The following is a 15,374-nucleotide window of genomic DNA, read 5'->3' on the forward strand; positions in this document are numbered from 1 at the left end:
TTATGTCTAATATGGAAAATGGAGAATATATCAAATTATTATGGGTACCAAGTCATTCAGGAATCTCAAGAAACGAAAAAGCAGATGAATTAGCCAATCAAGGAAAACAAGAAAATTTAATAAGGACATTACATTACCTTGATATATGGCCAAGAATCAAAAAAGAATTATGGAAAATTTGGACTCAACCTTATCGAAATGAGAGTTAAATCAAAGGAAGAAGTTTCTTCTCTATAGAAAATGCACCTAGGAAAATTCCATGGTTTTAACAATGCTAAATTACCAAAGAAAGTGATTACAATTCTCAATAGAGACAATATAATCGTAGACAATACTTTCTAAAGCTATTTATTTTGATTTTCACTTCCAGAAAGAAAAAAAACTTTCTCTATCCTAATCTCCCGGTGCAACCCTCTGTGTAATGTTCTGGATACACCACAGGACCCTTTAATAGTAACCTATTCCCATTTTGAAGGGCATGAACACTCTTCAAATAAGCTGGTACCTAACAAAATACAGATCCTGACTGTATGTCGTTAGACAAAAATCCAATAGAGGAGAAGAAGAAGAATCAACGACAGCATCTTCAGCAGCCAATATAGGGGTGCAACCATCCCGGCTCTCTTTGGCTAAGTTTCATTTTCATTTCATATATCTGACATAAGGCCTAAAATTGTTTTTACTGCTTTATATTCGTTCTAGAATATGCAGTCAACACGATTTTTTTTTAAATTTTATTAATTTTCAACTCTTTTTTTTAAATTCGTTTCGTTGAAAAGCTGGTATCATCCAAATTAGTATCAATTGTTTACTTCAAATGAGTATTAATTCTATTTGGTATTTTTAATTGAGACTGAATATCAGTTACCTACTGAGGAAGGTCTCCAGCCAATGACTTGAGCTTATAGCCACAGATTCATAGCATCATATTGTCAACTTAAGTCGAACCAAATTATACAGAAGGCACAAAAAACTTGACCATGAAAAAATTGAACGAAGACTTATTTTGGTTAAATGTTAAATGAAGGATTGAAAAGTGGCCACATATCAAATTTTGGAAAAGTAATTCTATTTAGACTTCAAATTGTCACGGATTTAGGATTTAAGAGTTTTTTTGTCAGATGCGTTCAGAAATTATCTATCTAATGGTATCAAAGTGTTGATATTGGAATAAAACGGATTTACGTATTTTGAGACTTAAGCCGACGAAATGTTAGCTAAAATAAAGTGCATACAATTTCATAGTCCATTATTTCTTTTCAATTGGTCTACCTACTCCGTAAAAGAAGATTCTGTTTCCAACAAAACCAAATTCGAAGTATAAACAACTTTAACTGTTAAAATTTTCGAGTTTCTTCTTCAAAGTCTGCTACATTTGTAGTATCGACGAAATCTTCAAGCTCACATACGTTAAAAATCCAGTTCTCTGAGAAACAATGTAATAATATCTGCAAATTGTAAAAGAAGAAAGTCTTCCAACAAAATAAAATACGAAATATAAACAACTTTAACTGTTTCAGTTATGATCACCGCAATTAAATAAAACTTTTTATACAAAAATATTGATTTATTTAAAAAAATTTACAATCACATTCGCTAAAAAAGATTCAGTCATCATTCTGAATCAGTCAATGCCTCACTGTTTTTACCAGTTTCGGTGGCCAATAAAGTTTTCTGTTTTTTTGTGTTCCATTCCACTTTTATGAAGGAAAGTGTACCAACAACTGCCATCGTTAAAAGAATTGCTAATTGATAGTGAAGTAGTAATGATTTAGCCGAAATAAAGGTTATTACTGCTCCAATTGACTAAAATATTAACAAATAATAAATACTCTTGAATAATCTATTCATTTAGAACATCAACATAACTAATTCAATCAAATTTACATTTTTGACTCACTACCATTGGTTGATCAATGTTTATTAGTAGCGACGTGGAATACTTGGATCTAATATAGAGAACTTTGTTTTTGAGAGTAAATAACCCCGAACCTGTTGAGATACTCTACATTCTTTGAAGTCTACTTATTCTATGAATTATAGTTTGTGAATGATTAAGAACAGCAAGTTATTCGAAATTTGGATCAAATGAAATTAAAGTCTCAAACATAATTCCAAATATTGCTCTGTTATTAAGATCGATAATTTTTGGTCGCATTTATAAAAGAAAATGTGGATCCATATAAATATGTTGCTTTAAAAAAGTCATGGCAACGTTGTCCAAACATTTGGTTGTTTATCTTTTCTTAAAAATTTCCAAAAATTAGAATATGAAGCCAGTGACCTAATTATTTGTAGAGCTACAGAAAAAGTAGTACTTTCAAAATCGATGTTATCACTAAATGGACAAGCTCATATAATGTCAAATCAAATTCTTCGAGAAACAATTTAGCAATATCAGCATATTTGTTATAACTAAGGTTTTTATCTTTTTTAGATTCATCAACCAGATTTTAATAATGCTTTAAATTGCATTGCAAACATATTTAGTTTCTTTTTAGATCATTTTAAACGATTATCACGTCTATTATTATTTTACTTTTATCCTATAGTTCCGATTCAGTGTGTGTAAATTTTTAGAAGGTAACATTACAAAAAAAAAATATGAGAAAACTATACTCGATCTTCTAATTGGGGATATGAAATCATTTTAGCTTGTAAATGTAGCCCACCTGCCATATTATTTCAGGAAGGTATGGATGAATGTGTGAATTGCAACATCCATAACATGCTCCAGTACTTTCACCCAACACTTGAGTATGTATAATACAATTATCCTTGAACGAAGCCACTTCTATTAGCGATCATTGCTGGAGCCGCCACATCAATGGTTATTGAATGGTAAGATATCCTGATCTCTTTAGCGTTAATCATTTTTCTGTGGTCAACATATCTTCGAAATTCATGTGTATAAAAACTGTACAGTGCCGATATAATCTGTAGATTCGTCGAACTGTAGTGACAATACAATGTAATTATGTTTTTATGTGGAATATTTTCAAGATTTTAGCTAATTCCTCTTTTCCTACGCATAACGACATACTTTTTATGGGCTTCATTATTTCCAATAAAGCCTATTTCCATATTTCCTCATATCAAAACTGTTTGCTATGTTCAATTAAAATATCAGTAACTTTGAATGAGGCAATTGTACCATTCTTCGTGTGCGTATTGTATTTGGCAAAATTGGAAAAACCATTTTGTTGTGCAGTTAATTGTTGGTTTTTATCAACGCTGTACCATGTGGGTAATCTTCTCCAAATTTTTTGAAAGTTGAAAAATATCTTTCAGTATTTGCTTTCTTAAACGAATGAAACAAGTGCATTCATCTTGAAGTCTTGAAGAATCCCACTTAGTACCAAATTCAACGGGATGTTAGTTTCAAAATAATACGAAAACTTTTTTTGATTGGTTAGGATATCTCCGCCTTATACATTAAGGTCCAGTTCCGGATTATAGTTAAATTTTTTCAAAACCTTTGCGGCCAATCCTGTCCTACATAGACTATGAAAATTATTCAGTGTTTATCACTTGATAAAAATATTTTAAATAGTTAAATGTAATATTATCGAACGATATTTATTTCGGAATTTTACCTGACTGAATTTGAAAATAGCGAAAGCTGGTGCACTGTTCTCCGAGTAGACTGTTCCCAAGAGAGACAAAATTTGAGTATTATAAATCGAATCTCCTAATCCTAGTAGGAAGGAACACAAAATAGCCAAGTACGCGTTGCTGTTTATTATAGCGTTTTCGTCAGTGTCCGTAAACGGCGAATCATTAGGCAAGTTAAGGAATATTATACCGAAAGCTATGGCGTGAAGCACAAAACCCATAGCCACCACAGGATCTCTTCCCCATTTCACGGTTTGGCGGCCGAAAATACCGAATATTCCACCACCTAAAAACAAAATCTGAATTTCATTTATACATGTATGCAAAGAACAATCAAATGTTCAGTAATCACACAAATCCCAAAATCGTAGTACATCAAGGTAAAGCAAATAGCACTAAACTGGCAATTTATTTCTAAAAAATTTTTGCTCTTAAATCTAATAACAATAGATTTTAATATTAGGCGTACATTGTATAAGAAAAGTTTATTAAAAACCCCAGAAAATGTATGCTAGTTTATTTTCAAGCATTAGCTCAAACTAAGGCTTCAACACTGGGGTTCAAATATATTCGATAATAAAATCCAAGGAAAATATTAACATTCTTCTAATCTATTTTTGTGAAAAATGACAAAAATTTATTCTGTACGCAACAAATTAATTTTGTCAATTGGATTAAGATCTAGTTCAAGTCAGCTGGATTCATATTTTTTGCCTCAGTTAATTAAGTCATCAAAAGTTGCTCCAGCTCTTTAGGAGTAAAAAAATCAAATAAAAATTAAATTGAACAAATTGAATATTCCTTTACGAGGATGGTCCCAGAAATACATGGCCTGACCTAGAGATGGCGTAGTTGCTAGAAAAATATCACAGTATTAGAAAGTACACAATCTATACAGCATATGTTTCAAGGTTGAAGACGGCACGTTGTTTAGTATTTGTTTGGCAGCCATCAATAGTGAATGATTTCAGTGAAGTTGTAAACACGGAAAAAATTGGTCATCGTGATGTGAGACAATATTTTAATTTGAAAGGCATTAGCCCAACCAATATAAAAGCTGAACTAGATTTTAGGTGATACTGATCCTTCGTTATCAACCGTGAAATATTGGATAGCAGAGTTTAAACCAGGACGTACGATATGCAAAGGTCAGCATCGCAGTGGTGGACCAAATGAGGTGACAACTCCAGAATTGTTGAAAAAAATCCACAAAGCGACACAGATTGATCGTGGACTGGAAGTTCGCGAGCTAGCAGACATAGTAACCATTTCAAAAAGTGCAGTACATCGCATATTAACTGAAAATTTGGACATGAGACAGCTGTGCGCAAGATGGGTGTCGCGAATGATCACAATGGATCAAAAACTACGTCGTGAAGATGTTTCCATCTAGTGTTTAGAAATGCTTTACAGAAATAAAGCCGAATTTTTGTGGCGTTTCATAACCATCGATGAAAGGTAGGTCCATTACATACACTTATATCCAAAAACAAAAGAGCAATTAAAACAATGGACTGAAAACGGGAAACCGGCTTCAAAGAAGACAAAGACTGTTCCATCTGCAGGCAAGGTCATGGCGTTGTTTTTTTGGGATGCACAAGAAGGCAAAGACGTTTCCATTTCAAGACAAGGTCATGGCGTCGGTTTATTGGGATGCGCGTGGGATAATTTTCATTGACTATATTGAAAAAAAAACTATTAACGACAATAATATGCGAACTTATTGCACCGCTGTGCGAAGAAATCAAGCAAAAACGACCGCGTTTGGCTAAGAAGAAAGTGTTGCTTCATCAAAACAATGCACCAGCCCACACATTCATTATTGCAATGGCCAAAATTAATGAATTAAAGTTTGATTTGCTACCTCATGCAGTCTATTCGACAGATTTAGGCCAGTGGTCAAAGATTTTCCAACGATGAAAAGACGATGTCGGCATTTAGTGGCTATTTTGAGGAGCTTGACGATTCTTATTATAAGAAGGATATCGAACTTATTGAACATCGCTGGAATAAGTGTAAGGAGATTACATTGAGAAATAAATATAATTTTTTCCAAAATTTTTGTGATATCGTTGTTGGGCCAGGTACTTCTGGGACCATCCTCGTATATTCCAGAATGCGAATGTAATGTTTTCCAACAAATTAATCCTTGGACAATATAAATACACGCGTCACTCATTTAGGAGACAAAACTAGCTAAAAAAATAGCATAAGTATGCACTCTTCTGATTTTGGAACTATAATGGATCCTAAATTTACAGGGTGCCCCGCATAAGTTCCGAAAAGCGTTGAAGCTTAGGCCACCTGTCTCTACTTCTTTTGGAAAATGATATTATTTTGTGTTTGACAGAAATCTACCCAGATATTCAACAATTTGACAATTCCAAGCAAGCCCAAGTTTCTCATCAAATAATTCTGTTGGATTTCATGAAAAATAATATTTTTTGCCCTTTTGGGATATGTTTTGTGTAGAATGTCTGGATCGTTTTTGTATTTTTTGACTTTATACATATAAATTTGAATCGTTACAAAGAATAACACATTTGAAAATGTTTTTCAATCGAGAGAGAACCCTCTCTCTCTCACTTGTGTAGGCTTCTCAAACTCTCGACTGGTTGTGCCGGCCTTTGTATTCGCTTCACGAGACTCGGCAAAAAATTGTTATGTCTTTCGCACAGGGGCGGTGACAACAATGTCTTTTTTGAGCAATCACAGCTACGATACAAGCATCACGGCGTGTACCATCATTTTTAGCAGTACCGCAAAATTGTTTATAACTCCACTTGTTCCTTTTTACGAATAATAGTTGTGTTTTTAAGTTGTATTGCATTGGTTACAACCCCTACAGACCCCCATCGGTGACAACAGATAGTGCGACGTGTACACTGTTGCCATGTCTAGCGTAGCGTCGCCAGAGCCGCATCAGTTGGATGCAGAAGACCACCCCTGCCCTATAACGTAAAGCACCATTGTTTATATATTTCATTCTCAAATCTAAAGTACGTCGAAGTGAGTTCTAGTTCTACAGTTTTAATAAACTCATTATGAGGTATAAAAAAATAATTGTCTAACTCTCTATTTCAAGTTTTACTATTTGTAAGTTAAATTTCAACCAAATTCGTTTATCTCGATTTATGCTATTCACTAACAAACATCCAAACTTCCACATTCATAATAATAGTAGAATTAATAGGGGTATTTTTCAGGCTGGCGAGCAAAAAATTTGAATGTTGAGTGTCTTCCATAAAGCACGAGTCAAGTCAGTACTTATCTAATATTGACTTTGTGTAAACTGAGCTGAAGCCAGAATGGTTCAATACTAAATTCAATATTCCCGCAATATTTTTGAAATCGGTGTCTTCTCCCTGCCACACCATGTCGAATCGGGGTCACGACACAAACCATGAACAAACTACAAATTTGGTACGTAGTCAACAGCGATAGATATCGACAACCTGAATTAGTGCAACTTTATGGAAAAAATTAATATTAAATCCTAAAATTATAGGAACAAACAAACAATAAATAAGAGCCATCAGTTTCTTTCCTGTCGTCTATACGTTTTCTTATCCAAACTCTTTTCTTGTTGGATATTTTCTGGTCTAGAATTTCTGTCAACTCTTCTAACAGAAAATAGTAACAATGTATCAAGATAATTTCGTTGTAAATTCTGCCGTTTTGAACAAAATACCACGATTGCTGACAAACTTTTCTGGAGCCAACTGCAGGATTAAACTGGTGTCTAGTATATTGAAACCGAGTTGCAGTTTTATAACCTCATTAATCTAAATTAATTCCAGGCAAATTATTATTATAACCTCCTAAAAAGTCATTTTACCTATTGAAAAGTATTATGAACTGAAGGATGTATTGTCCATATTGTAGAACATGAAGAATGGTTAGCATAGTTGCTTGATTTGAATCATATTTACCTATAACTTCACCAGCGCCCATCAATATACCAGAAATTCCCACAAGCTCTTTACGGTTTTCAAATTTCTTAGTGAATCCAAGACAGGAACTATATATTCCACTGAAAAATCCCAGTTCCAAACCTAAAAAATGGAAACAAATCTAATGCAGTAAATTTTTTCAATATCAATGAAACGATTATCGTTATCATCAACATAGTCATCATTACAAAAAACCTTTAATGGATTGTCTATATCCTAACAAACAAGTAGTATTTGATTATTATAGTATTGATTAACTCTTACCTGTGTATAAGAAAGATAAACTAAGTAAACACATCCTTGATGTGAAGAAGAGTTTGACTGCTCCTGTGAATGCCTTAAGAGGTCCTTCATTATTAATTTTATCAACATCGTCTTCTTCATCGTCTTCCTCTTCTTTCCAAGCTTTTGGAAGTAGAAACAATACCACGAGTCCTGCAATACCAACAGCAGATAACGTCGATATGACTAACGTTCTTGTACTTTTGTCAATTTCATCTTTTCCTTTAAAAGCAAAGAAGACGAACGTATTTCCAACAAACATACTGGAAGAGAATGAGTATATAATATATGCAATAATTAATATTTACAACCTCTTTTCAATAATTTTTAAAATTTTGGTTTATATAGACAAATGTATGTCAATATGATTAAGAATAGAATAAAAGCATGAACTAAATTGAATAAATGAACTTTTAAGTTATATATCGAGCCAGAATAAAAAATAAGTGACTACATTTGAAAAAAAAAACGGTGTTTGTATCCTTAAATGACGAAGACTCACAAACAAATATAGGTTCCATTGAAAAATCATTGCATTTTCAATAGAAATTTCAAACTAACATTTGATACTTATGTGACATCCGTTACAGCATGAAACGATATTTTCTTATTTATCTCCACTCAAGTCTTTTGCTTGTTTGCGTTATTTATGCATTTATGAAGTATCAAATCGATTTCTACCCACTATCCTATCACTTTATACATTTCTTCATTACGATGTGCACCATTATTAAAAATTCGACCTTCTAGAAATCGTAAAGAATATTTTTCTTACACGAAGATAATGTATAAGTGAATTTATTCTTGGGGATTGAACACCAAGAGTTGCCTCAATCGTTCATGACAGTATTTTCGATCATCCGTCTCAGTCTCTCAATGTTTTCAACAGTAACTGAAGAACAGAGCCTACCGGCAGAAGCCTTATCCATCAACCTATATCAGTCCTCTTTCAAATTGGTTATACCTGCGAAACACATTTGCTCGTGGAGGACCTTCATCATCAAATTGCACATGCAACCGTTCAAAATTAACTTCTTTTAATGCCTATTTATTAATTGATGTTCGCGACCACATTTTTTATGGCTTCTCTACCTCTAGCGGTATGGATCAATGTCTGAATATCTTGTATACCCGTCCACTGCCTCACGTTCCGCAACCATGACATCCTCTTCCGTCCCAATCCTCTCTTACCTTCAATCTTGCCCTCGACTATCAGCTGAAGGAATTTATATTTATGGCCTCGCATTATATGGCCAAGATATGCAATCTTTCGTTTCTTCACGATGTTAAAGAGTTCACAGTCTTTATTGATACGCCTGAGAATATCCTCATTCCTCACTTTGGCAGTCCATGGTATCTTCAGGATTCTACGATATACCCACATTTCGAATGCCTCTAATTTGTTGATGTTTTTTACCTTAAGGGTCCAACTCTCCATCCCGTAAAGAAGCATTGACCAACCGTAGCACCGCACAAGTCTCAGTCTAAGATCAAGATCAAAGTCGGTACATTTAAATACATTTTTAAATTTTATGAATGTACTTCGAGCTTGTTCAATTCGGCATTTTATTTCACCTCAAAATTAACATCGTAATCATAGTAGGTAAAAATATATATGATATATAAATAAATTCAGTTCTTTGGAAACTGATCTCAGCGCAATATAGGAGGAACTTAATTTTTTAGATAAGGCGACAATTTGTAACTCACATTTCAAGGAATAATAGTCTGAGTTATTTAAAATGCGGTGATGCCATGTCTATCTCCTCTAGTTTCGTGTTATCTGAAAATATACAGAATGGCCCTCGTATTTTAGGTTTAGTTTAGATAAAAATAATTAATTGAAGATCAGATTCTAATCATAGTAAGATGCTTTCTTAAGTGTTACTTAAAAAAGCTTTTTTGCAATAAGTTAATATTGTGTTAAAATAATTGATCGAATGTTGGAAAATTTAATGGATCTAGATTTATATTTCTAAATCGATTGACCACGTATGACATAATATGTGAAGGAGATCATGGTTGAAACCAGTAGAAGCTTCACGAACACTTGCGAAACCCAATAAATCACCCAATAGGTTCAGAAAGTCTTAGCAATATATACGATTTTTTGCCCAAAAATTGTTTGGCAATTTGGTAACTCTGTGATTCCAATATTGTATGAAAAACTAAACTTTTTACTTCTTAGACCTTTTTATCTGTTTTTGTGATAATTTATCTCGTTTTTAGGTCTCTTTTCTATGAAAATCAGTTTAAAATAACATGATAAAGGTCGAAGTAAGGCAAAACGTCAATTTTTACATGTTATTTTAAACTGATTTTCATAGATAAGAGACCTAAAAAATTATAATCTTTTTAAGTTATTGAATAATTCCTTTTTTATATGATATTCGAACTTTACATGTTTCTTAATTACTTAGCATTTCTTGCAACATGTTCACTTTCATGTTTTACGAAACGACCAAGATTTGTTTGTTACGGACAATAATTATTCTTATTTATAACATTAAGCCTAGAAGTTATTACATCATGCATATTTTATTAAAACTAGAGTTAGTCAAATTGGGGGGTATGTTCACAAAACTAATGACAGCATAAAGTAATTGTTTATTAAATGTAGTATATAAATGGATTTTTTATCAATTAAGTAAAATATGAGAGGTGAACCGCTACCATATTTTTGTAGATCGGACTTTAGAACTTCTATGAATTTCTATTTAACTTCTGGTGGACTTCAATGAACTTTAAAATTTAAATATGACTTCCTATGTTTAAAAAATGAGTTCTAACTGATTTCAAATGAATTCTACTTAACTCCCTGTTGACTTCAATGAACTTTCAAATTTAAATATGACTTCCGGTGTTTTAAACATGCATTCCAACTAACTTCATATGACTTCTACTTAACTTCCCGTGAACTTCAGTGGATTTTAAAGGATTTCAAAATTTAAATATGACTTCCTTTGTTTAAACATGACTTCTAACTGATTTCAAATGAGTTCTACTTAACTCCCTGTTGCCTTCAATTAACTTTTATATTTAAATATGACTTCTGGTGTTTTAAACATGCATTCCAACTAACTTCATATGACTTCTACTTAACTTCCCGTGAACTTCAGTGGATTTTAAAGGATTTCAAAATTTAAATATGACTTCCTTTGTTTAAACATGACTTCTAACTGATTTCAAATGAGTTCTACTTAACTCCCTGTTGACTTCAATGAACTTTCAAATTTAAATATGACTTCCTTTGTTTAAACATGACTTCTAACTGATTTCAAATGAGTTCTACTTAACTCCCTGTTGACTTCAATGAACTTTCAAATTTAAATATGACTTCCGGTGTTTTAAACATGCATTCCAACTAACTTCATATGACTTCTACTTAACTTCCCGTGAACTTCAGTGGTTTTTAAAGGATTTCAAAATTTAAATATGACTTCCTGTGTTTAAACATGACTTCTAACTGATTTCAAATGAGTTCTACTTAACTCCCTGTTGACTTCAATGAACTTTCAAATTTAAATATGACTTCCTGTGTTTTGAACATGACTTCCAGCTAACTTAATAGACTTCTACTTAACTTTCCGGAAACTTCAATAGACTTTTGAATTTATATATGAAATCCGGTGTTTGAAACGTGACTTCGAACTAACTTCATAGGCTTTTACTTAACTTCAGTGGACCTTAATGGACTTCCAAATTTAAATATGACATTCTGCGTTTTAAACGGGACTCTCAACTGACGTCTACTTAACTTTCCATGGACTTTAATGGACAAATGTAATTTGTAATAAGATTTCCTGTGTTTTGAACATGATTTCATATGACTTCTAATTAACTTTTCGTGGACTTCAATGGACTTTAAAATTTAAATAATAAATGACCTTCAGATGAATTATAATGATTTCCAGACGACTTCTGCAAGGTTACAAACTTTCTATTGTCACTACTGTCAACAGTACAATATAAATAAATGAAAAATCGATTTATTTTGCTTTAATTAGCAAATGTGATATATTGTATGCCAAAAGCCTTATTACAATCATTATATATTAATGTGTAAATTAGTAGAATAGTAGAGAACAATAAAGTTTCACGATGCAAAATTGAGAGAACAAATTGAAATGGTACGAGATACTTGGTAAAATGAAGGAAAAATGAGAAAACTTGTTGGTTGTGAAATAATTAACCAAACAGCTATAATTTTTTTATTATTATAACAAAGGGTAATACTAATTTTACGAAAGACATAACATTAGTTGCATTTTTCTTAGATTGGATTAAATATAATTACTAATTTCTGTTAAAAAACAACTATTTTATAAACTAAACTACTGATACTCTTACTCTTATAACATAAAGCTATAACTACTCAGTACATGTACACAGTAACATCCAAGGGCATTTGGTCAAAGGCTGTGGTTCTCCTCAAGATGTTCTTCTTAAGCGATGTCTCAGATTATGACCGGATTTCCGATTGGTTTCATTATGACTGTTCTTTGGTATTCTTGTGTTTGTCATATTTATTTTTTCGACTATTTTGTGTCGATACATAGGACTTTCTAGGGGAATCTTTGAAATAAATTTTTGAAGCAGATCGTACTTTAATTTTTCCTTGTTTTTCTCTGGAGGCCAGCAAAGTGTCAATTTTCAAATTACAGGGGATTTTCCATGTGAAAAAATGACTTTTACCAATGAGAAAGAAAGCTTTTCAACATCATATTTTGGGAGGAAGTTTTAATTTAATATTTCTTTCATGTTTTCGTTAAAATATTTTTCAGCTTTTTTACATATTTCTAAAAGGTTGAAACTGCATTCCTGTTATCTTCTCAAAAAATAATGGGATGATTACCAATATTTTCGTAAGAATTGTTAGCAAACCCATCAATGTTGAGGACACTGCAATTCAATTTTGTGAAATTCTCAATTTTTTTCCTTCTTTTCGGTTTCTAACTTTATACTAATCTGTTGAATGTGTATCAGAGCATTTTTCAATGCCTGTCCAACTGAATTCTTTAAATTCTCTTCGGAAATTGTGCTGGGTCTCAATTTAGACCCACTATACTTTTCTTCGTCATAAAATGTGCTCTTTTCTTCTCTAGGTAATTTCAATATTCCATTCTAACTATTGATTGCGATATTGATTGCTTGCATTCGATCAACTCTACACTACAAGATTTTTAACACGTTGATAACTATAGAGAAAGAGTACTTCTCAAAAAGCTTCTCACAACACTGACTGCATATTAATAAAGGTAAAAATAATTCAGAAGGCAGCTCTAGTTCTAAAATTTACCTTTATTATTTTTCACTATTGATAGATAACTATAAAATCACAAAAAATCCGGTAATACAGCTGATGTCTTCACATGACTTTCTTGTCTTGACTTTATCCTGACTTCTTTCCGATTTCCTCCCAACAGCGGTTAACCTCTGGGTTAAATATTTAATAATCCACTAAGGAATATAATTGACTAGATAATTTACAGTAAGCACTTCAAAAATATGATTTTAACAAATATTTTAAGTGGAATTCATCAAAAATCAATTAATAAAAGCAATAGGTAAGCAATTCTAAAATTTTTTTGAATAGTTCATTACGAAATATTTCCAAGAAAAAATTATTTTTCATATAGGATGATTTATTAGAATTTTTCAGTATTACCTTAATTGCAATAGCGCCCAAAAAATTCCGGAATTTCTTGTAATTAATTTCTTTGTAGAATTGAGTGTTAAATAATTTCCTTGACCCGTCCATATCATAGCTGCTCCAATCCCCATAAGTGCGCTGCACAAATACATACCCCAAACCTTTGGGGCTAGAAATTGTAAAATGAAGGTTCTGAAATGAAGCAATTAATTAATTGATAAGAACAGGTAAAACTTTAAAATAATTTAGACCGAATCAAAGGAGCATGTAAATGAATATTATTTTTGTTTCACTCAAACAAAAGCACTACAACTAGGTCCACAAACAAGTGGAATTTACTTTCTCCTGATACGATAATTTTTTATCTTTTACATCGTAACTATGAAATAAAACATTACTTTCCTAAAGCAGGTGATTTAGTTTATTGAAACGCGGTCCCTGTTGTAATGGATTTATTAAAATATGCATATGATTAAAATCACTGGTGATTGTTTATAGACCCCTCAAAAACTAGTTGGAAATAAATAACGGAAATGAACTTTCTCAGTGTCGGTTGCTCATGGTTCTTATATAAAAGAGACTAACGAAAATATGAGATTTCTTCTTGCCACCAGAGTGGCTCAAGCGTAAATCACTAATCCACAATATAAAAATTTTTAAAATGGTCCTCAGGTAAACTCTGGTGACATTGTTTCAACACCGTTTTACGATGGCAGTGGATTTATATACCAGCAAGAGAAATTCCCCAAAAAACGCCAACGCTTTCCAAAATTTTCCCAGGAAACCATAAATCAAAAAATGACAAGACAAAGACTTAATTTCTGATTTCATATAGAGCTTCAAGGTGTAATGTCTTTAAAAATTCTGAACTCTTCTCTGGATTTCTTTTCAGGAAATTTGTGTGCTGTGAGTGACAGACAAGACGTTCCATCAGGATAGTTCCTTAATGGAGAAGCGCTATCATGGGAAATGGAGTCCATGGTATTGTTGGAGATCAAAAAGTCAGTTACAAACATACAGGTGAAACTAATAAAAACGAGTTTGAACAATATTAATAAATCTTAAGCAAAGCAGCAACTTTTACTTTGTAGTTTATAATATACAATAATAGTTGCAAACCTTCTACCGCTGGCGCTTGAATTCCAATGTTTTTATGTACAGATAATTTATCTGATTAAATTCATTTTTAGTTTGTTGGACATTTGAGATTTATTTAAAAATGCGATTAATATCACTTACACATATACTGTACCACCCAAAAACATTGAGAACTTAGGACCAATAATACTAATGACTGACGGCGCTGACCAATTGAATATTGAAAAAAATGAATAAATGATGGCCTGGCTATAATATGCGTCTCCATTGTAGGAATGATCTTCTTTTTCAATACTATCTGTGATGGTTTTCTGAAATTGAAAAATAGTGTAATTATGTTAATATGATAAAAAGTATGTCACTCGAATTTTTTCATTTGATATGGTTTAGTCAATACATTTAACAAATAACGTAGGTATGTGCAGATAGTATAAATACCTTATCATAATTATTTTCATAGTTTATAGATTCGTCATATTTTTGTATAAAAAGCAAATTGTTTTAATAGCTAACTATATTAAATAGAAACATAGATATGCTTGGATGAAATGGGTCCTCACACTTAAAGGGGCTTGGCGATCATCATCCAACTTACCATCTTGTATTAATTTCAAATTAAATAAATTTTAGTATTGATACGAAGGTTATATCAAAAGTAATGCTCCCATATTTTCTCACAAATAGAAAACATTGTTAGTTATTATTAATTTATACATCGTTGAAAAGCTTACATTTTCCAACAGAGTGTAAAGAGTGTGCTCCAGCCTTTGTAT

General features: G+C 32.2%; 1 protein-coding gene across 1 annotated transcript in view; it reads right to left on the reverse strand.

Moving 5' to 3' along the window:
* Positions 1 to 1,546: 1,546 nt before the first annotated feature.
* The window catches only part of LOC130891654 (UNC93-like protein MFSD11), a 33,299-nt gene continuing 19,471 nt past the window's right edge, over positions 1,547 to 15,374 (reverse strand). The window contains exons 2-7 of the mRNA XM_057796507.1: positions 14,743 to 14,912; positions 13,519 to 13,695; positions 7,833 to 8,113; positions 7,548 to 7,670; positions 3,597 to 3,901; positions 1,547 to 1,806 (exon numbers count right to left, since the gene is read on the reverse strand). Coding sequence (XP_057652490.1) covers positions 1,615 to 1,806; positions 3,597 to 3,901; positions 7,548 to 7,670; positions 7,833 to 8,113; positions 13,519 to 13,695; positions 14,743 to 14,912 — 1,248 coding nt within the window. The 3' untranslated portion in view covers positions 1,547 to 1,614. The remainder of the gene's footprint in view (positions 1,807 to 3,596; positions 3,902 to 7,547; positions 7,671 to 7,832; positions 8,114 to 13,518; positions 13,696 to 14,742; positions 14,913 to 15,374) is intronic.

The sequence above is a fragment of the Diorhabda carinulata genome, chromosome 3 (assembly GCF_026250575.1).
Source record: "Diorhabda carinulata isolate Delta chromosome 3, icDioCari1.1, whole genome shotgun sequence".
NCBI classification, from domain to species: Eukaryota; Metazoa; Arthropoda; class Insecta; order Coleoptera; family Chrysomelidae; genus Diorhabda; species Diorhabda carinulata.